This window comes from Magnolia sinica, chromosome 3 (assembly GCF_029962835.1).
Source record: "Magnolia sinica isolate HGM2019 chromosome 3, MsV1, whole genome shotgun sequence".
NCBI lineage: Eukaryota > Viridiplantae > Streptophyta > Magnoliopsida > Magnoliales > Magnoliaceae > Magnolia > Magnolia sinica.
Window position 1 is genome coordinate 85,136,401 of NC_080575.1, and position 24,417 is coordinate 85,160,817.

General features: G+C 38.8%; 1 protein-coding gene across 1 annotated transcript in view; it reads left to right on the forward strand.

Moving 5' to 3' along the window:
* Window positions 1–2,729: 2,729 nt before the first annotated feature.
* Window positions 2,730–24,417, forward strand: part of LOC131240108 (uncharacterized) — a 37,090-nt gene continuing 15,402 nt past the window's right edge. Inside the window, exons 1-5 of the mRNA XM_058238162.1 lie at window positions 2,730–3,225; window positions 5,354–5,876; window positions 6,579–6,729; window positions 7,067–7,177; window positions 8,234–8,645. Coding sequence (XP_058094145.1) covers window positions 3,088–3,225; window positions 5,354–5,876; window positions 6,579–6,729; window positions 7,067–7,177; window positions 8,234–8,645 — 1,335 coding nt within the window. The 5' untranslated portion in view covers window positions 2,730–3,087. The remainder of the gene's footprint in view (window positions 3,226–5,353; window positions 5,877–6,578; window positions 6,730–7,066; window positions 7,178–8,233; window positions 8,646–24,417) is intronic.

Consider the following 24,417-nt stretch of genomic DNA (forward strand, 5'->3'; position numbering starts at 1 on the left):
TTATGTATGAATGCCTAGATGAATGTAAGTGTGCATGTATGCACATAAATGCATGCGTATTGGAATCTTAGGTTATTACATTCTATCCCCCGGGTAAGAATTTTGTCATCAAAATTCAAACACACCCAATGTGTGAACGGGTGATTATATTTCTCCTGATTAATGGTGTATCTAAGTGTCTACTAAGTTTCATATGTTGTAAGTTTAAGTGGGCGCAAAAATATGTAAATCGTTATATGAATTATGGTTGTTACCAATTGTCTTATTTGACGTGTTAAATTTAAGTATAAACGATGTGTTATTCTCAAATTCTTAATTTTTTGTTGTTTGAATATTTTCTATTCCACTGTTTTAAATAAAAACCTTAATGGCATGTTATTAACCAAGCATACACATCCAACTTATTAAAAATATCAAGCCTTGGATGTAAATGCAATTCGACGTCCCTTATAAAAATAGGGGTGGGGGCGTGGCATATGGGCACACATTAAGTGTTGTCCAAGTAACAGGGTGTTACCCCTACTATAAGGTTGACCTTGATGATATGTTGTACATCCACTTTATTTATCTGTTTTTGCAACCCATTTTTGAATATAATCTCATAAATTAAGCATCCAAATCTCAGGTGGACCACACAACAAGAAACAATAATGATTGAGCACTTATCATTAAAAAGTTCATGGCCCAGTGCAAGCATATCCTGTTTGTAATTCTGCCTGTTGATAATATTTATTTGCAATCAAGCTCATTGAGAAGGTTAACCAGAATTAGATGAATAGACAATACAAAGATTAGCTTGATCCATAAATTTTAGGGCCTATTTGGCCGGGCAGATAGATCCCAGGATTGGCCAGGCGTGTAAAACATGACACGGGATCCTGATCCCGGGATATAGCAATCCCTTGGATCTCAAGACAATCCACTGACATCACCATCATTACCTTTAAACCCCATCCAATCCACCCTAATCCCTTCAAAATTGCTGGGACATGTTTGGTTTGAGGGATTGAAAGGGATTGGAAGGTTTAACCCTGGGATTGGCCCGGCGTGCCAAATAGACCCATATAGCAATCCTGGGATATGGCAATCCCATAGATCTTGCACCAATCCACTGATGCAGCTATCATTACCTTGAAATTCATGCAATCCACTCTAATACCATCCAATCTCATCCAATCTGATTGGCCAAACAGGCCCTATAGCATAAAAAAGCTTTTAACAGTCATTCATCACTTTTTTCAATAGTGTGGGCCACCTGAGATTTAGATTTGCTTAGGGGTGTTCGGCGCATGGCATTGGGAAGGATTAGATGGGATGGGATAAAAAAAACATAATTATTATTGGGATAAGCTTAATTCCACCTCCCATTTGTAATACGTGGTACATTGAATGGATATACCCACCATCATTTAAAACTATTAAGAATAACATATATGTGTTATATTTAAACTGTTGATTTGTTTTGTAACCACATTTTATGGCATGGGCCTAAAAATGAGGCAGATCCAAAACTTATGTGACCCCAAAGAAGTTTTCAACAGTAAGTATTCAATCCCCGCTGCTTTCTATGGTGGGGTCCACTTGAGCTTTAGATCTACTTGATTTTTTTGCCCTTGCTATAAAATGATCTTGAAAAATGGGTGGACGATGTGGATATAGCCCACACATCGTGGTGGGACCTACACAACTTGCTAACATTGAGTGGAATTGGCACGGACCGAATGCAATTCCACCTGATCTAATTCCAAGCTTTTCTATTCTTCCCAAACGTGGAGTGGGATTGGCACGGGCCAATGCAATTCCATCCCACCTAATCCCTTCTAATACCATGCAAGTGCCAAACGCCCCTTAAGTTTTCCCGTACTCAAATGAGAGGGAAAAACACATGGGCAGCGTGGATATGAAACAAATTTATCGAAGGTGAGCCACCCACGGTGCAGGTAACACTCACTGAGCCGTTACCGGATAATCGCTAATCCGCTCCCATGGCGCGTTGAGCAAGGAGGGAACAGAGATGGGAATGACCACCCATCCTCATTGCTTTCTTGTTGTGGCCCACTCGTAAGATCTAAACGGTGCCTTTCAAAGAACTCTATTTCAATGATGATGATTTTATCCTCTGCTCACCATAGTTATTAAAGAATTCGGATCCTCTGCTTGAAAATTTTAGTTTCTTGCATCATGATTAGTCCACGTTTAATTGTTTAAATGTAGTATGTTATAATATGGCATAAATGGGATCTTGAGGTGTATAGACCTCAGGTACTGCCCACCAATTTCATTAGCCAAAAAAAAATTTTAATTGTGAAAGTAGACCTCAAGTGACACAGATAAATCCAAAAAGATCAAAAGACCCCTGTTTTTTACAGCAGTTTACCTTAACAGACATGAGTATTTTAGTCAAAATACCAGTGTCTAAGCCTAAAAGGTCACTTTTCGTGAAATAAGTTCTCAGGTGAAGAAAATAAAAAAGTCATCTACGAACTCATCTACGATTCTAATTATTTCTAGCACAAACAGACCGCGACAAACTGTATTTTTCTGGATAAGGCAAATATAGGATCCGTATTCGTTATTAAAATGGGAATAAAAGTCCAAAACTAATGGAGTTATATATAGACCATTGATATAGATAAAGACAGATAGAAATAGATGAGCGTGTCGGCAATAGAAAGAGCCGGTACATTAAGGACTCGGAGCCAACGCGTTGCAGGGCCGTTACAACGGCGCTGTAATTCCTTCCTACCATCACAACGTGGCCGCTGGTCGGACGGTCTGGATTGTCTCTCGTGTACATGTCCCAGCGGCGTTCCGTAGCTCAACGCACAACAAAAGACATGCAGCGGAAAACGCGCAGGCACAAATATTCTCCGTACTCCGTACTTCACCCCAACTTCGCGCCTTTCCACTTTCCAAAGCCTGTCCCCGGAAAGAGAGCATCAAAACGGATGAATCCCTCTCTGTCCGACTCTTCAAAACCCCTATGGAACCCTAGAAATCCTTCAAAATCCCTCTAGAAATCCATTTCGTCTTTTATTTCTCTGTTTCTCTATTCACAGAGGAAGGAGCAGGAAGAGGAGGAGAGAGATGGGTGATACTGAGATAGTCGCTACGGAGGACGCACTTCAAGCTCTAATCGATCATCTCGTCTATCCGCTTCTACCTATCAGAGCTTCTCTTCTTGATTCTCCCTCCATTTCTCAACAACAATGTGTGGCCAAACAGGTTTTTTTTTTTTTCCAAATCCCCAACTATTCCACTTCTATTTCCTGCTCTCTTTCACTTCATTATACCTCTGTTATTCTCTTTTCTATAGGAGAAGGTCTCCAGTCCAACCGGTTGGACCACATGTTGCGATCCATCCAACAGATAACTCCCAATCTATTAAATGCATGCCACATTCAACCAATCCAGTAGCTTGTCCCCACCATGAGCATCACATTGTGTAAAAATCAGCCATATCCACTCATTGAGTGGGCCACACTTGTATTTTGCTATTTATCAATGGTTAGACATTGTTTTCCATGGTGTGGCCCGCTTGATGAATAGATAAGCTCCTTTTTTTAGACATGGTCTAAGTTATTCACTGAACCTCATGGTGGAATATAACTTGTGGTCCAACTGGTTGGACTTGAATGCGAGACTAATTTGGATCCGTGGGCGTCAACCATAGATAAAGGTTTGGGCTAAAAGAATACTGGATTCCGCCATTGATGAAATGAGTATGTTGCCCTCAAGTCTGTCGTGTCTGCCTCACCCAAATGCAAGCTCAATGGGAAAGCTTCTCTTGCCAGGGTGAGGAGATTCGGGGATTGAGACACTCTCTTATATAGAATCAACTGGCCATGGAATCCTTCCCATCATTAGATTCTATAGTTGGTGCTGTTTCCAGGCCTCTCTCTTGGGAGAGAAGACCCATGGCCATTTGCAACTGCTTTAACAAGGGTTGCGTATGGTAATCTGTACCCCATTTATTTAAGTAATGACCGCGTCTGTGTGGGGCCCACAAGCAATCAGGAAATTTTTAATGGGTTGACAATTGACATCGAATCTCAATTGCTTTTTATGGTGTGGCCTACCCAAGTCATGGATTGGGCTAGATCTTGGGCTCTAGGCCTAACAGGGGCCAGCATATTTGATGGATGGGGTGGATGTCTGAAATACATCCCAGCGCAGCCCACAAAGCTCAACCTTACCATAACTTATGGGAAGGTCGGCCTTGGAACATTTCCCTACACATACACTCTCAGTTGTATTGGTTCACTTGGATAGTCCAATCGATTGATCTATACTGTCCATTAAGTCCAGAACACATTTCATGGGTTACCATGCAAAAATGGCACTAAGTGGATGATCCAATCTATCCTTAATTTGGAATATGTTCTATAGAATCCTATTACCATGCCACAGATGGGATGGTTAAAATTGCCTTACAAAAGTATTCTTTAGAATCAAAAGCAATCCACAATGGCTCCTAACAAATAGATGGATCAAATTGTTGATTGGACATATTTTTGTGCAAATGACCTTGACTATCCATATTAAAGGACATGATAAATGGTTAATATTTGTCAGATCAGTGTCATGTTTGTGTTGCGGCCCATGAAATGTATGCTGGACCTAATGAAGTTCATAGGAAGAAAAGAGGTTATTTTGAGGTCCTTATTTTCATTATGCCTAGCATTGAATGGACTGGATTTTGACCTTATCAATTATCAAATCAATGATGGGTTCTATTTGGCACCTGAATTGGCACCCAAATTGGGCCGAACAAAATATTTGTCGGGCTATTCTTCCCTCAAATCCATGGAGTAAGACAGTCCAGATTGATGAATTGGATTGTCTCTGTGTCCAATGCAACATTAGCGCTATAACTCAAGATTGCTTTGAGAGCACATGAGCATTTCTCACGCAAAAACATCACCATCATCATCATCTAAGCCTTACCCCAGTTAAATGGGGTTCAGACTGTTCGGATACATGGTGAAAGTTATGGCATAAGTTTGATGCCAGCCTCCAACATGATGCAACCCTCCCCTCCTTTATCTGGGTTGGGGACTAGCAATGACAGCACAAAAATCCCACAGGTGCAATTTAATAGATAAATATCTTGATTACAATCAAGCGCTATCTAACGGTCTATTACATAGGTTGATTACAATCAATGAGTCATGACATAGTTATGTGTGCGTGTGCATGTTCGTGCACATGGCCCACGGACATACACATGTACAATAAAGCCCCCATCAAATAGGAAACTAGTAATTACTTTTGACTTGCTAACTTGCTCAGTTTGTTTATTTATTTACTTTTTCAACTTGGGGGGTTATAATTCTAGGTCCTGTTGTTTCAGATGCATGCAGTTGTTTTGCTTTACAACTACTACCACAGGAAGCAATATCCAGAGCTCGAATTTCTTGGATTCGAATCGTTCTGCAAGGTGGCTGTAAATGCCAGACCGAGTCTGTTGATGCATATGAAATTCATGCAAAGATGCAATGAAAAATCAGGCAATCTGGACAAACAGCTTTCAATCACAGAGGAAATGGTCATGGAAGCCTGCAATATTTGTACTCAATTAGATGCTTCAAGGGATGCACCTGATATAGAAGGATGGCGGGTCTCGAAAGTTGTGATCTTGGTGGTTGACTCAATGAAGAGGAATTGCTTGCTGCAATTCAGCTCGATGGTTCAGGGGGTTTGGTCACTTGTGGAAAAAAATCTTGATGTGCCATATCATAATCTGGAAGGTGCTTCAGAGATGCTAGGCACAAATAAAAAGAACAGAGTCACAAAGAGGTTGTGTGGAGATGAATCAGATGCTGGGGAAGCTGCACTCCAACAAATTGCATTTTTGGCTGTCAAGGAGGTCACAGGTGTCTTGCGCTTCTAGATCTTGTCCGGTTTGGTTAAGAAATCATAAATTTGTTAATAAAGAGATGATATATCTATTTCCTTGGGTTACAAGGGTTTGTGACCTTTTGTTTTGTAGTTCAAGGATAATTGATTTCACGAAAGTATTGACATCGGTTTACTAATTCCTCGCTCTTGGATTGAATCGGATAACTGCCGAACTTTGAATATAGCTAATCACTTGGTTTTTTCAAACCCCTGGTTTGAGTATTTCACTAGTGATAATCATTCTTCATTCTCTTCTAATTGCTTTACTGATTGTCAATTTTCTCTCTTCTTGCATATCATTGACACAATTTATTTATTTATTTGATCACATATTCATTTGTATGATTGTCTTATGTATGCTCTCTGCTTCGCTGTTTTGCACGGCTTATCAGGAGTTGGAGATTTATGACCATGGTCATTTTTATTGCCTTTCACACATATACTTACTATCATAATCCTAATCTAAACTGTCATAGAATTTTCTATTCCCCTGATAAAATGTCAGGTGTTGTTGTTCAAATTTTGATGATAGGTTGGGTTCTTAGGTAATTTTTTTGAGGTTCTTAAGTATTGGCACCTTCATCAGTAAAATAACATATCTTTTGCCTTTCTCATTTTTTTTTTTGCATGAAGAATTAGTGCCAAGTCTGACAATATGTTGGGATATTCTGGTACAGGCATTGATCAGACAGATCTTACCATTCTGGAAAGGCATTTTGTATACTCATTAAGTAAAGAAAAGAGTACTGCTCGGTTTTATTTAATGCAGTGCAATAAGCCAATCAATGAAGAAGTCATACAAGTTCCTATCAAAGATGCTATTAGCAGGTTTGACGTTATTTCAACTACGTCCCAATTGCATTAGATGTCGGCCAAGAGATGTAAATGCAGCAAAAAGTTCTTTTGTTATTATGAAATTGATTTGCTAGACATGCAAGTTTAGAGTTTTTCTAATGATGGGTTATTCAGTTATGTATTGAAAATTTTGGATATTTTGTTAATTTTCAGAGCCATGGTGGTGACCCATCATCTCTTTTGGGTGCCTCGTTTGATTGCGTTTTTGCATTTAATCTTTTGATTTTATTAAATTTTAGTTGCATATAAAAAAATTGTTAATTTTCAGCATTGTTTCATACTTGTACCTCTAATGCACTTCTCTGTGCAGCTTGCAGGGCCCTCTGGTCAGGAAGAGTGTAGATACTTGTGTGGCAACCTCTGTGGTTGAATATTTTCATTTACTACCATATGTCAGTGTTGTGTCTGACTGGTTTTCCAGGTAATAATTGCAAGGCTCTCTTGATTCTTTTTCATTCAGTGTTTTTTACTATTATGGTTAGAGAGCTTGTTTGGGGTTGCATGCTTTAGACCTTAAGGGCCTTTTTTTTTTTTTTTTTTGTAAAAATAAAAAATTGGGGGGAAAAAAGAAAAAAGAAAATGGATGACTTTTCCCATGATGGGACATTTCCATGTTTGGATAGAATGAAAACATTGGATTTCAAGATGCAATCACACAAAATACTTGGTGACTTTTGTTAGAGCTGTATTTATATTTCCCCTTAGTATCCAAACAAGACCCCAAAATGGAATCAATGTTCATGGGAAATCATTATTTTGGATAATCATTACAGTTTTCTTTTCTTTTCCCACGATCCAAACATGCCCTAACTATTCTCAACTTCCCTTTTAGTGTGACCGGCTATAGCTGGCTAACATGCAATGTTGGGCATGATTATGTTGGCATTAGAGTGTTATTGGGTAAACATGTGTTCGTGGGCTCCTTGCCATTCTTTGCAGCGTATTACTTAAGCATGCCCTCGCCACTTTTGTTCCGATGGAGGCATCATGTCCGTGCCTCGGTGTCAACATGGGTCTGTTTTATCGCCCGATATGAGGAAATTCCACGTGCGTGCCTTGTGATCAGCAGTATGTTTGGCAGCTGTCCCTCTATTATCATCCTTTGCTTGCTTGTCCTTTTGGGTGCACATGTATTAATGGGGCTGGGTGTTGGTACTAGGTGGGATTGTGTTGGCATGTGAACGTTGTCAATGCGAGCCTTTGCCATGGCTGGATCCAAAGCCAGGGTTAATGAGGAGCGTTGATGTCCAGTGGCTGTTGATCATAAAACTTTTACCAATCAACCATTTAAAAGTCAACCCCAATAATCTTTAGAAAAAAATGCCAACCCCACATTTGGAGAAGGGTTAAGAAGATGATGGTATCATTTTCAGTCATCTTTTGGTTAGTGGCTATTGAAATCTAGGGATATTCACAACATGCATCTTTTGTTTCCATATGCTCCCCTGGTCTAGAAATGATGGAATTTTCTCCACAGGGAAATCTACACGGGCAGTTCACAGCTTTCGCCGGGGTGCCCAAGAAATGTTGGCGAGAATTGCTCTCTAATAATAGGCATGCCTTGCACCATGGAAGGTGATGATACCGGTGACAGATCTGATTGTTATGGCCAAACCACAGACATCCCAGAAAATGAAACAGACAGAATAAAATGTGAAATTGTTTACAAGGAAGAAAATGATGGGAACCATATGAAAGAGTCAGTGGGAGCTGTCTGTATGCCTAAAAAAATGTCTGATGATTCCTCCTTAATTTGTCATGGGCAACCACCTCCCAGTGAGGATGCTGCCAAGATTGCGAAGAATATTCAAGATACACATGTCGAGAAAAGGAAGAAGCCCCTTATTCAGAATGGTTCTAAGGCAACTGGAAATGGCTTAAGAGACAAGGTACAGTAACTTTTCTACTGCCGTTTTCAGATTTTTTGTTTTTGGAGTAATGTAGTCATGGTCTATATGTAAAATAAAATGTTGGATATTTCTTCTAACAATAGTTCACCGTGGACATAATACATTTGGTTTATAATTGTTTTTTAAGGTAATGATTTTATTATAAAAAGGCAAAAGGCAAAAGCCAGAAAGCATACAAGAGGCAATTACTAAGTAGACCAAAAAAAAATCCAAAAGAGGGCGCTCAACAAGAGCCTTTATATTTGAGCCCCAATCCATTACATCTGATTTAGCCCTATCACAGAAATTTGACACTAACCTACTTTGTTTGTGAAAACATTGATTATTCCTCTCCCCACGAAGCTCAAACACCAACCAATAAAGAGAGCCTCCAAAACATCCTCCCTTTCTTCCCAACCCCACTCCCATACCAAGAAGAAAAGACTCAATGGATCCTGACCAAGGTATTAAAAAAGGGTTTCAAAATGACTGTAATGGTTGTTATGCAACAGTAATGGTGGGCAGTGTTTGAAATATCGGTATCGTGTTACGTATCACATCCTTGGGATACAGATACATATTGGTTATCGCACATGATATATCGTTTGTCTCGGGTAATTTATCACACCTTTTGGGAAACATGGGAACGTTGGAAAATTGGTTGAATTTTTCAATGAAACTTCAGGGATTGTTAAAAAAGACCTTAATACACACTTATAAATCATAACATCTCAAAAAAGAAGTGCACATAGTAGGTTTCCTTTGTATAGGGTCCTAAACTATGCACTGTCTGATCAAACTTATGCAACTATATTCAAATTGAATGCATAACTTTTAGAGTGTATGTGACGATCATTTTATCAAACACTCCTAAATACTTTGAAATTAGTTTTAATTGATAGCTAGTTGAAGGAAAATTTCAAAAATAAAAAATAAAAAATGGAGAACATGAAGAACCGATGGATATCAAAATTAAAGCTCCAATTCCATGATTTTTCATGCAAAACATGAATAACCAATGGATTTCTAATTATTTTACATTGATTTAACATAATTTCAATTAAAAAAAAGGGATCAGAAATTGAAAATGCTCACTAGATCGAACATGTGGGATATATCGACACTACCTATGCGTTTCGTATCGCATTGGTGGGATACGAGATATATCATGGGATATATGGGCCAATATCGTCGATATTTAAAACATTGGTGGTGGGGATTGTTATGGTTACAAGGCTGTTACAATCATTATGGAAAAATGGCCCATAATGGGCCATTACAGGGATGATATTTTTTATATAGATAAATTGGCCATAATGCCACACATGACTCATGATTCCTGTCTTCTCGCCACTGATATGAAGCATATAGTAGAAATACCTAATCAAGAACTTGCTTGACTCATCTTTGATCCAAACGGAATTATCATTTCGCCATCGAAGGATTGCAAAGATACAAAAACTCTAGCATGGTGGAGTACTCTTTTATCTCATCATCTAGAAGGTTACGATGACAAGGCAGTGCTCAAACAATCAACTCACCACAAGTACCATACCATCTATTCACCGTGATACTACGATTCGGAGCAAGGCGAGCAATACGCGAAAATATGATGTGAAGAGGCAAATTTCCCCTACACATTTTCCCAAAACCGAATTCTCTCCCCATTCTCCGAAGAGAGGACCATATATAACTTCCTTAACTTTAGCCTTCACACTAGAGATGCCTTTCCAAATTGCCAATGCTTTGTAGCTAGAAGACTCCCTTGGTCACCATTCCCCCACTGAATGACCATATTTTCTTTCGATTACTTCATCTCCAAAGAGCCTCCCTTTCCACCCAAAGCGCCACCATCACTTGCCCAAAAGGGCTTGGGTCATCAAGTCCAAACCAGTGTTTCAAATAGCTCTTGTAGCGTAGCGTAGCCGTAGTGGTATGTAGCGTAGCTAAATAGCGTAAATCCCCTTTAGCGTACGCTATAGCTACATAGCGTGCAATGTTGTAGCGTATGCTACAGTTTATTTATTTATTTATTTTTGAAGAGTGATGAAAAGATTTATTTTTATTTTTTTATTTTTTTAGTTCTATTTGTTAAAAATAGTTTAGAACTCATATTATAAAAAAAGTTAAAATGTAAAGTTAAAACTAAACAATTTTTTGTTTACTTTCACTTAAAAATTATGGTGATCATTTGTTATAGTTGGTGTGAAACGCACACGCTAAAAAACGTTCAAAACAAAACTTAAAGGAAAAAGGGTTCAAAAGAGGGTTTTTGAAAACCCCTTTTTGTATAGATGACATCTGTATTGTACTTAATACTCTTAATCCGTGAGATTTTTATTTCTTTTCATCCTTGTGAGTTGTGACTTGTAGTTTCAATTAGACATTATTAATTAAAGTGGTTCGATTCAAAAAATTTAAAAAGGTTTGCTTAGAAAGTTGTTGAAGTGATAATTATTTTATTTGGTTTATATGTGGATTGGCTTTTGATAAATGATAATTAATAACCTCTTATACTTGAGAAAGTGAATAATCTTTCAGGAATTTATATATATATATATATATTGCTTTTTTCTTACTATTTATCATATTTTTTCTATATTTAAACTTTAAATAGAAGTATCATGTAGCTTATGCTACATGCTATGCTATTTACACTACATGCTACAGAGTGTCGAACGCTACGCAACATGCTACTGCTATTTAAAACACCGGTCCAAACTACGGATGTTGGCATCACCTTCGTTGAAGGGTTTACACACCTCACCCCAATCCAACAAATGAAAAATTTTCTTCTACACCGAATCGCCCCAGAGGAATTCACACCTAAGCATCTCAAGGTGACCAAGGACTGTTTTCAGGCATCTAAATAGCTATATATAGTAGAGAGGTAGATTGGATGATGTTGCCTTGATAAGGGTAATGTGTCCACCAAGAGACAAAAACTGCCCCTTCCATCTAGCTAATTTCTTCTCAAAAATTTCCACCACCATCCCAAAGGCGCTTGGCCCTCCTTTTAATGTAAAGGGGGAGTCCCAAATAGGATTGAGGGGAAAGACCCCACCTTGCACCCAAAAAGACGAACGAAGCGACCGACCTCATCATCCTCCATATGAACGCCAAGCATCTATCACGTGGCCAAGTTAACCTTTTGCCTTGACACTGTTTCAAAACACCTAACGACCATGTTCGAGTTGATGATCTTCCCTTCTTCTGCTTTACAAAACAAAAAGTATCATTTGCAAATTAGATATGGGATATTGGAGGAGCTAATCGACTCACCTTGAAGCCTTCAAACATGCCCACTTCTTGCCCTTTGGATAACATTTTACCTAGTGCTTCCGCAATGACAACAAAGAGGAACGGAGAGAGCGGATCCCCTTGCTTGACACTTTTCGAGCTTTTGAAGAAGCCTTTGGGTGAGCCATTAACAACAACAGAAATTAGCCAAACCAATGCATTCTCTTGTGCCGCCACTTGTCCCCGCACCCTATTCTGCCAACCATATAATAAAAGAAAGCCCCAATCCACATTTCACCAGCATATGGGCAATGTAAAAAGAGGTGCTCAAGTGACTCTGCATCAAGTATGCACAACAAATAGATATTGGTAATCATCTTCCTCTTTCAAAGGTTGTCAACCGTGAGAACCTTATTCCTCCCCACCAACCAAGCAAAGACATCAACTTTCAGGACGGCTCCATAAAAATAAAAGTAGTGTGCCCATTATGCATTTCAAAAGGAGCCCCAATGAGCAACTTGTAGGAGTTAACCAAGAATTGACCGAACTATCCTCTTTTCTTTCTTTCTTTCTTTCTTTCTTTCTTTTTTTTTTTTTGAAGGATGCAATATATTAGAATTTAGAAGAGAAAAATAGAATGGAACATAGGGGCTTAAGATGGAAAAAGCAGAAAACAACAAAAGGAAAGAAAGAAAAACCTAGAAAAAGGCTAAGCAACAAGAAACAAATAAATAGAAAAGAAGAAAACCTATACAATTCGAGACAGAATCAACATCAAACCTTAAGTTGTAGGCCAAGAGAGGAGAAACTCTAATCCAGGAAGTTGGAGACAAGCGAGCTGTCTTTGAGAGAGACAGATGGACCAATCTCAAACTTCTCTGATCATGAGAGCAGCTACAACATTAGGCGAGTTGGAATGAAGTTGTGAAGGTTCCTTTCGCGCCAGACAACCCATAAGGAGGCCAATCCAAAAAGCCTCCATAGGGACGTAGAGTCTTTGTCAAGACCTAGGTTGTGCCAGGCATGCGCCAATGAGAAACCTAGTTCACCTAGAACTTAGCACAGATGGCATTCCAGATAGCTGTGGAGAAGGGGTGGTGGATGGACTCTGTTGATTTGAGACAGAAGGCAAGCATTAGGGAGGATCAATCCGCGTTTCTGAAGGTTGTCTTTAGTCAGGGTTATTCATCTAGCGAGCAACCATGTGAAAGCGAAAACTTTTGGAGGATCCTTGTAAGTCTAGAAGGCTGAATGTAATGAAGCCACTTCAGCAACCGAGTGAATTCTTCTACTCGTGAAAAATTCCTTCAACATGGTGGAAGCCAAACCCCTCCATCACCTGATAGAGAACAACAATGAGTGGGGATATTCTCATACAAAGATAGCCTAGCCAACCTTGGAAAATGATCTTGAAGCAGCCTCTCACTCGTCCAAACATCCTCTAAAAATTGGATCCACAAACCTTCACTTGGGGAGAAACCAACCCTCTCCTTGAACTTGGGACCCAATCTAATAACTGTCTTCCATACAAGGTATCCTGTATCGGTATCGGTTGCCGTAATGGTGCCCTTCGAAACCGATACGGATACGGGGGCGTAACGGCGATACGGGGGCGTAATGGCCCGTGTACTACCTCATTGATGTTCATCGGCATCGCGATCTGTAGACGGCTGTATAGGGCGCTGAGCAACACCAGAAGTGCCAGCACTAGGGGCAGGGGGGTCATCGTCACCATCATCCGACACGGTCACGCTACCACTGCTCGTACTCTTTTGTTGATCTTGAGCCGTACCCGTACTTGGCATAAACGCTGCCCCTCTTACTGGGTCCAACACATCTGCACGACTCTCTTGTTGTGCTCTGCGTATTTCTGGGTTATCAATTTCCAATTCTTCACTATCCTCTTCAATTTGCTTTTCCCTTGTTTCCAACCAAGGTAGAAGTGGGTCATCCTCATCATAAATATTGTCCAAATTTATTGGACAGTAGTCTCTGTCATCGGCAGTTGTAATGCTCCTATGATGTCATCGCATTCTTAGTTTTATATTGTAGTGCATGAAGACAAGTCTATCTAATGTTCTAGTCTGCAATCTATTCCTATTCTTTGAATGAATAAGCGCAAAACAACTCCAATTCCTTTCGCAGCTAGAGGAAGAAGTTGTCTGGCTCAAAACTTTTATTGCAATTTTTTGGAGAGCCTTCGTACTCTCTCCGAAATTAATCCACCATTCGGCTGGTTGCAATCTAGATACTGCATGCTGTGCAAGAGCATTTCCAAAGCTACCAAGGCAATTTCCAAATGTATCTAATTCATTCAATGCTTTTATTTGCAGATCTAAGTCAGATTCTAATCTCTTTATCACATTTTTTAGCCCGACACGAACTTCATCATCCGCAACAAATGATTGGGCATATCTATACCTAGGATTTAGGTAGTAACCTGTTGCATGAAGATCGTGATGGAGTTGTCTTGTCCATCTCCTGCCGATCATCCTCCAATAAGACTCCCAGCTTCTACAATCACGTTGAATTGCCAACTTTGCCTTATCCATGACATCGTATAGGAAGCCCATGGTAGGTGCTTCATCGGTTTCAACAAGACGGAGTACCCTCATTAGTGGCTCCATCACCTTTAGGATCGACTTGACCCTTTTCCAATATTTGTTGTCTCGTATGGTGTTTGCAACTTCAATTGGTGTCCTTGATGTCTTCTTCCCATGTTTTGTGTTGAGCCATTCTCGGGAAGTGAACATCTCACTCAACTCTCCCTTATGCTGGAATAAACTCTCTAATGCTATAAAGTTTGTTGCGAATCTAGTCGCCGCAGGCCTCAACAACTCTCGTCCTTTCGTGAACTTTCTCATTATTGCGACTACTTGATTATGGTTGTAAATAAACGTCGTCACTTCTCTTGCCCTTTCGACCATTTTCTTAACATTCTTTTTCTTCCCAATATCTTCCAATATAAGATCGATACAATGGGCAACACATGGTGACCAAAAAAGATGTTTTCTCTTATTCATCAACATATGTCCTGCAAGCTTATATGATGCTTCATTATCTGTCACAATCTGCATTATATTCTCCTATCCAATCTCTTTCACAACTTTATCCATTAGTCCAGTAATATAATTAGAATCTTTTGTTACCTCTGAGGCATCAATCGACTTGTGGTATATAGTTCCTAAGTGGCAGTACACTATGAAGTTGATCATGCTGCGTCTAGTTGGGCCAGTCCAACCATCACACATGATCGTGCATCCTCTGGCTTGCCATACAGGTTTAAAGGTAGCCACGTATGCTTTCACATCCACATACTCTGCATCTGTCCATTTTCCCCTAATCTCCTTAGCCGTGGGAGCTTTTATTCCTTCACCTGCTTCTGCTGCTGTATTAATTACCACCTGCCAATATGGAGAATTGGCCGCGTTAGGAGGTATGTTGGCATGTATAAATAACTTTGCTGTTGCTCTACCTAATTTCTCAATGGAAGTTCTACTCCACATTTGTTTTATCTTCTTTTGTTTAGTTAATTCTTTCCTAAACAGGATTGGATCAATAGAGGGTCTCCTAGGCTCATTTACTTCTTCATCCAAACGTATAGGGGCATCACGTGAAGTCCGTCAACTCCTAAACACACATCGTAACCCACCAAACCTACCCCACCTGCAGAAGCAGTTGCACTCCCACTCCCACTTCCACTGCCCTCCCCCCCCGTATCACGCACTGACCCATGCATGCCAAACATGTAGCGACGTTCTTCCTCTTCTCGAGCTTTCCTCTTCACGAGCTAGACGCAAGCTCTCTCTCCTAGCTATAGTTAATTCCCGATCTGAATCTTCGTCAGAATCAATAATATTTTCATCACGAACGCCCATATATTTAGGACCAAACACCTCCTGTCGAGCTGCATCCAAAACATCATCTTTCTTCTTTTGTACAGCAACACATTTACCCTTCGACTCATCCAGACTAGCTTGCATTAAAAGCATTATCTCTTTCGGTACTCTAATACATGCCGCAACTTGACCCTTTCGATGTGCCAAATGTTGTTTGAGACGGGTAATTCCAGCAGTCACTATTCTATCACAATAATTGCACTTCATTTGGTGCCTACTACCACCAACCCTCTCACAATGTTGCCATCCAATATCCTCACTCACTTGTTGTTGGCCAGACCCAGACATTTCTTTAGGTTTAGGTAGATACTAGATAATTAGATATAGATTAGATATGAGTATGAGTGTATGACCTATGTCAATAAAGATGATTTTATGTTCTAACTAAACCCTAAGAAGCTCCAAAACCTGTCCAATATAAGCAAATAAAAACATAAAGTCACTAATTTGAAAATAGAAAAAAATTATACAATGACACCACAAATCTGTAAAATGCACATTAACATGTTCTACTATAATTAACACATCATATTCTATGATTAAAATAGCAAACCATTCATTAAAAAAATGATTTTTCGAATTTAAAAAAAAGGCCAAAATTAATGCGTAAATAGAAAAAAATAGAAAATGCATCACAAATATGTAAAATGCACATTAACATGTTCTACTATGATTAACACATCATATTCTATGATTAAAATAGCAAAACATTCATTAAAAAATGATTTTTCGAATTTTTTTAAAAAGGTCCAAAATTAGTGCATAAATAGAAAAAAATAGAAAAAAAAATAGAAAATGATACCACAAATCTGTAAAATGCACATTAACATGTTCTACTATAATTAACACATCATATTCTATGATTAAAATAGCAAAACATTCATTAAAAAATAATTTTTTGAATTTAAAAAAAGGCCAAAATTAATGCGTAAATAGAAAAAAAGAAAAAAAAAAGAAAATGACACCACAAATCTGTAAAATGCACATTAACATGTTCTGCTATGATTAACACATCATATTCTATGATTAAAATAGCAAAACATTCATTAAAAAATGATTTTTTGAATTAAAAAAAGGGCCAAAATTGGTGCGTAAATAGAAAAATAGAAAAAAATATAAAATGACACCACAAATTTGTAAAATGCACATTAACATGTTCTACGATGATTAACACATCATATTCTATGATTAAAACAACAAAACATTCATTAAAAAATGATTTTTCGAATTAAAAAAAATGGTCAAAATTAATGCGTAAATAGAAAAAAAAAGAAAATGACACCACAAATCTGTAAAATGCACATTAACATGTTCTACTATGATTAACACATCATATTCTATGATTAAAACAACAAACCATTCATTAAAAAATGAATTTTCGAATTAAAAAAAAGGGCCAAAATTAGTGCGTAAATAGAAAAAAATAGAAAAAAAATATTAAATGAGACCACAAATCTGTAAAATGCACATTAAGATGTTCTACTATGATTAACACATCATATTCTATGATTAAAACAACAAACCATTCATTAAAAAATGATTTTTCGATTTTTTTTTAAAAAAGGCCAAAATTAATGCGTAGATAGAAAAAAATAGAAAAAATACAAAATGACACCACAAATTTGTAAAATGCACATTAAGATGTTCTATTATGATTAACACATCATATTCTATGATTAAAATAGCAAAACATACAAAAAAAAGTATAAATACCTCTGTTTGACGAATATCTGAAAAATGGCCCACCGAGCTTCGATTCAAGAAAATCCGTAATATAATGTGTTTTTATCTCAAATACCAAGCCAAGATTGGTCGAAAATAGTAGTAGAAGGATTGAGTGAGAGTTTGGAAGCAAATGGTTTCAAAAAATAAAAAAACAGAGCTTAAAAAGGCAAAAAAAATGTGACCGTTACTCGACCATTATGGGCTAGCCGTTAAACGGCCGTTACGGGTCAGTAACGGTCCCGTAATAGCCGTAACGGTATCAAAATCGGGGCATCGCCTGTTACACCCCCGTATTGCGTAACGGATCCCACCATTACCGTTATGTATAGGCCGTTACGGTCGATACGTAACCAATATGGGACACCATGCTTCCATAACGCTGAAGCTTTATGAAAGGATGAATCTTTCGTCCACCATACTCCATCTGAGATGCCGTACTTTGTTGCTACCACCTCCCTTCATAAGTTGTCAACATCCACCCTGAATTGCCATAGCCATTTTCATAGCAAGGTTGAATTCATGACCTACAACCTCCTTGTACCCGTCCTCCCTCACTATATAAGGTCACACTTCATCCCACTTCAGGCTATGTATTCCATAAGGGTAACAAGGGACGTAGCCGTTACGATATGGTTTGTAACGACCGTTACAGATTTTTTAATACTATTTCAGCCCTGTAAAAAACCGTTTTAGGGTCATTATGACTAGTATGGGGACATTACGCGTAATGTTTACCACTGTTACTGTTATGTAACGACCATTATGTACTGTTTTCGAATACCTTGACTTTAACAAATGAAAGCTAGAGTTTCTTAACGTACTGTTTTTGAATACCCTGACTTTAACAAATGAAAGTCAGAGCTTTTTAATATACCCTGACCATTACTTACCATTTTTAAATACCATTTTTGTAGAGTTTGTTTCGCTGCTAGAGCTTCTTAATTCGGTTGTTTTGGATCCTTCGCAAGTAGACACCATTGAGTGGGTGGGGAGCAAGTTAGGAATGTTCTCGGTCAAAGCATGCTACAAATACTTGTCTTCAACGCCTTCTAGTATGCCTCCTAGTCACCCCTTCCATCACTGGTTCTACGGAGCTCATCCTAGAGTTGCTGCTTTTGTTGGTTGGTAGGTCAAAAGAGAATCCTTACTATCGACAATCTGCAAGGGAGAGTGCTTGTCTTACCTAATATTTGCCTAATGTGCAAGTGCAACGAGGAATCAATTGATCATCTCTTTATCCATTGCCCTTTTTCCACAAGAGTTTGGAATTTCTTTAATGGTTGGTCATGGATTGGGTTATGCAAATTCGGTGGATGAGCTTTGGTCATGGCATGGTGGGGGAGGTGGGAAGATGCGAAAAGCAATATGGCGACTCTTAGTCATGGCAATCCTCTGGGTTATTTGGGGATCTAGGAATGGTAGGTGCTTTCGTAATATTATTGAAGGGGAGAACGAAGTTATTTCAAGGATCAAAAGGCGTTTCGGCGCTTTTTAATAAAATTATCGTCATCTTTCAACTAAAAAAATGAAACTTGTGCTTCTCTTCTACGCCCTACCATAAAAATCACTCCTTAGCCTCTCCACCTCCTCTCCTTAAAAAGAAAACAGATAATAGAGCAAATAATTTGAAAGAGCCACTTTGATCAATGTCAATCTTCCTCCCCAAGAGAGATGCTGACTTTTTCAACTCAATGGCTTCCTTTCCACTTTTTATATTACCTTATCCCACAAGTGCTTCCCAGGCTCGTCAATACATAACTAAGATATGAAGGGGAATAAAACCCAGTGCTACAACTGAATACCTTCCTAAACTTGTTCACCTCCTCCTTTGAGATCACAATTCCCAACATCTTGTTTTTTAGAATGTTCACCTTTAGGCCTAACCTCACTTCAACGTACCTAATGATTTTCCTCAAGTTATCCACCTCCATTTCTTATATGTCACAAAAGAGAATCATGTTGTCGGCAAACTGAAAATGTGATATTTGAAAAGTGAGATGGAGATACAAAGACGGATAAGACCCAGCCGAATACCTTCCTGAACTTGTCCACCTCCTCCTTTGAGATCACAACTCCCAACATCTCGTTTTTAGAATGTTCACCTTCAGGCACGAGACCTCACTTTAACGTACTTAATGATTTTCCTCAAGTTACCCACCTTCGTTTCTTCTGTGTCACGAAAGAGAATCATGTCGTTGGCAAATTGAAAATGGGATATTTTAAAAGCTTCTTTGTCAGCCTTGAACCCATTAAAGAGTCGTGCCTCTTATCCTTTATTTAGCATCTTGCTTGGGGCTTTCACTATCTTTTTTTATTTAAAAAAATAAAAAAATTAAAGATTGAAAATTTTATTAAAGGAGCTAAAGCAACCCAAGGACAAGACAACGGAAAACTATACAATGCACCCAACAACCACAAAGGGGCCAGGCAGACCCCAAAAGGAAAAAAGAAAGAACACTATACAACATCTTGCCAATGACACCAAAACCAAGACTCTAAACACTAATGTACAAAACACACACACACAAACAAAAGACAACGCGAACAAGGTATTCAAAATCGGTTACGATTCGGCCATAACGGCCGATACGTAATGGTAACGGTTGATACTGTTACTCGTTATGGGTTTGTAATGGCCACCCCCTATTTTTTGTGCCCGTAATGGCCGTTACATTCCATAATGGCCGTTACGGTACCGGGCCTAAAGAAAATAGGCAAAAAAAGAAAATGATTTTTTCTTTCTTTTCTTCTTCGCCTTCTTCTTCTTCTTCTTCCTCTTCTTCTTCTTCTCGGGCTGCTGCGGTTGCAGCCCTTCTTCTTCTTCTTCTTCTTCTTCTCTCTCTCTCTCTCTCTCTCTCCCCCCCTCTCCCTCTTCTTTCCCTCTTTTCTTTTCGGTTTCCCTCTCTCTTCTTTTTCATTTCGGTATCGGGAAAAGGAATGCACTTCAAATTTCTTTTTCAACATGTTCTGCGGGGCACGCTGAACAATGCACTTGCACTATTTTGTTACATGGGCCCCACCTTGATTTATGTGTTATATATCCATGCCGTCCACTATAATGTTTATTTTCCATCAAACTTGTTGATAAGGTCACATAGACTTTGACCTTGATGAAGGGAGAACACAAATAGTAGCTTGATCCAAAAAAAAATGTCTTAAGAAATTTTTAATGGTGGGAATTAAATCCTTATTTTGTGGTTCACCTAAGATTTGGATCAACCTCATTTTTTGGACCAGGCCCAAAAATAAGTTGGCAAAAAGGATGGCCCACATGGATATACAACAAATGCATTGAGGCGGGCCTCACTTTTAAAGGGATACTCACTAGTGGTCCATCAAAGATTTAGATTTACCTGAATTTTTGGACCATGCCTTAAAATGAGTTGGCAAAACAGATTGATGGCATTGATATACAAATACATCGAGGTGGCCCGCCTGGCCCACTAGTGGTCCACCCGAGATCTGGATTTACCTCATTATTATTATTTTTTTCCAATGCCCTTAAATGAGTTGCCAAAACAGATGGATGACATGAATATATAATACATAATCGAGTGGACCCCAATACATGGCCCTAAAAATTTATACATGACGTATATATTAACTCAAAATTAACCAATTATATTTTGGGACCATTGTTGCTAAGTCACAATCCCAAAATTAAATAACTCCTACAATTTTCACCATTAGTTTGCGGACACTTGTTTTTTGAAATAAGACCATTTGATATTTTTCATTTTTCACTGTCCAATAAATGTCCACCAATCCATTAGTGGGATTAGTGCCAATAGATTGCATTAATTTGAGGCTAGGTTGGGGCATCAAATGGTCCCCAAACCAGCCCTGAATCGACAACACTATTTACCACAATTTAATTTTAATTTTTTAAAAGATTTATGGGGGAAAATGATATCAAATTGTTAGGTATATGAATTACATAATAGGATACAGAAGTCCCTAAACTCTATATATTGAAATAAAATGCATGTGAGTCACGAAGTATGCAATGCACTAGTATTATAAATAGAAGGAAAACTTGAAAATATAAGATGTTTTGGTATTACATTCATTATAGTAAATTTATATAAATATTATATAGTTAGAAAACTAAATATAAAAAGTTTGCAATTAATTCCAGGTTGCCAGGTTCATAAATCCATCAGACAACTCGATATAGTATTCTTACCAAAGAGTGGACCGTTACACGACCATAAACATGTTCCAAATTATAAATGATTGCATATTTGGAATATTTAGAATATTCCGGATTTAATGGATATTTTTCCATAATTTTTTGACTAAAAAAAATAAAAAAATTGCATCGTTACACATCCTGTATCGATCGATACAGGGCGTATCTGTATCGGTAACGGTGGGCACCGTTACGCCCACCGATACCGTTACGGAACACCTTGAACGCGAAGCACCATCCGAAAGAACCCAACCCCAAGGCATCACAACAAAATCAAGAGGCTATCCCAGGAGAGGAGACTGACGGGCTCTCATTTATGGGAGAATAGCTTGCCCAATCCTTGAGATCTCTGAGAAGAAGGTTAGGCATCTGCTTGGAGGAGGAAGAATTCTGAAAGCAGCGAGAGTTGTGCTCTCTCCAGAGGGCCTAAAGGGAAGCCATTGCTGTCAGGTGCCAAATGGTGGCAAAGTCGCCACCAACTCCTCCCAAAACTAGGCAAAAAGCAGTTTGAAAATTGAGTTGGGCATCACCTATTCGTGCTGAAGCTTGAGGGCAACTGACTAGACCTTGGAGGTAAATGAATAATGCATGAAGAGATGGTTGATTGACTTAGCACTACGTTTGCATAGAAGGCAAACATTAAGGAGGATGAGGCCTTGCTGTTGTTGATTGTCCACTGTGAGGGTCCTCCCTAGAGCTAGCAGCCAAACAAAAGCACTACCTTACGGGGAGCTCCGACCTTCCAAATGAGGGCTGGGAAAGGCTCGATCGGAAGCTAAGAGGAGGCTTTGAATGAGGGCATGAATGAATTAGAAGAAAAGCAGTGTGAGGTGGTTAGGGACCAATGAAAGGAGTTGACCATCCGAACAACCGAGGAGGCACCTTGCAACAGACGGAGTGAAGGAGTTCCAAGAATTTGTCACTCTCCCTCAGAAAGACCTCTTCTGCAAGGAGGACTCCATATCCCTGATCCAATGGCCAAAAAGCTATCGGCTACAGAAATGGAGAGATTGGGAGAAACTCTAGCTAAAGTTGGAAACATTGAAGCCAAAGGACTGTCTGTGATCTATTGGTTAAGCCATTAGGAAATACGAGACACATCACCAAGCCCAAAGGAAACATTTTCCCAGAATTGACAGAGGATTCTAGCTATGGCTTTCCAAATAATAGACGCTCTCTATAAGGAGGAAGATTTGGTGAACCATCCACCCTCCTCAACCTTGTATTTAGAGGCACTAGTATCCCTCCACCAATAACCATTTTCCATGCCAAAAACGGCACAACCACTTCCCAAGAAGAGTATAATTGACATAAGAGAACTCTAATACCTGCTCCCCCTTCCGTGTAGGTTCTACAAACTTCTGACCAACTTTAAGAGATGAAATTTGTTGCTCTTTGAGCTTCCATTCCAAAGAAAATCTCTCTTGAGCTTGTCAATTCTAGAAATGGAGTTTTGACATCAAAATAAGGAAAGATAGTAAGAAGATTAGAAAGCGCCATTTTGATCAAGGTAAGGCGACCCCCTTAATGAAAGATATTGACTTCTCCAAGGGGGTAACTTCCTTTCCATGCGCTCCAAAACAATGTCCTAGAGATGCTTGGATGGCTTGCTAATTGGAAGGGGTTGGCTCAGGTAGGTGGAAGGAAATAATCTTGCTTCTCACCCAAAGACTTCAGCGAATATGGAGAGAAGAGTTAGATTAATTTCTAATAGTTCACTCTTAAAGAGATTAATCAAGGCCCGATATTGCTTGAAAGCATCCAATCACTTTTCTCAAGTTGGAAACAACCGGGATTGATGCTTCACAAAACAATAGTGTTGTCCGCAGACTAAATGAGAGATAGAGTGGCTGTAAGGGGCCACTTTAAACCCCGTAAAACAAGCCATTGAATTCTCCTTTCTTCAGCATTCTGCTGAGACTGTCAGAGGCTAAAACAAAGAAGAAGGGAGAAAGAGGGTCTCCTTGTCTGAGACCCCTAGAGGACTTAAAAAAACTTTTAGGAGAGCCATTAATGACAATAGAGAATGAAGCAAAGGACAAGCATGAAGAAATCCTCATACGCCATTTATTACTACAACCAAACCTATCCAAGAGATGGTTAAGATAGCCCCAATTAACATGGTCGAAGGCCTTTTTGATATCTAGTTTGCAAACCATACCTCTTAACCCCTTTGTGAACCTAGAGTTGATGCATTCACGGGCGAAAAGGCCACAATCAAGGATCTGCCTATTAACCAAAAAGGCACCTTGGGCTTCCAAAATTACCTTAGGAATCACCGGCCAAAGCCTTGTTACCAAGATTTTTGATAGAATTTTATTAGGGGTACTTAGAAGGTTAATAGGATAGAAGTCCTTAAGGCCAACATCACCATCAATCTTAGGGATTAGAGAAATAAAAGCACCCATTGCTCTAGAGATATTACCAGATAAGGTAAATTCTGAGAGAAATTCAATAACATTGATTTTAACCACCTCCCAGAATGATCAATGTTGTCGAATCGCATATGTGATTATGTGCTTATGTGCGATCGCACAATCACATATTCGACAACATATATTTTTTTTTGAAAAAAAAAAGCGAAAAAAAGGGAAAGTTTCAAAAAAAGTAAAAAAATATAAGAAACTAAGGGGAACTTTCCTAAGTTAATAGATAACTAATTTTACATATTTAAAATACATTTGAGAGAAATAAAATCAATTAAACAATGAATTAA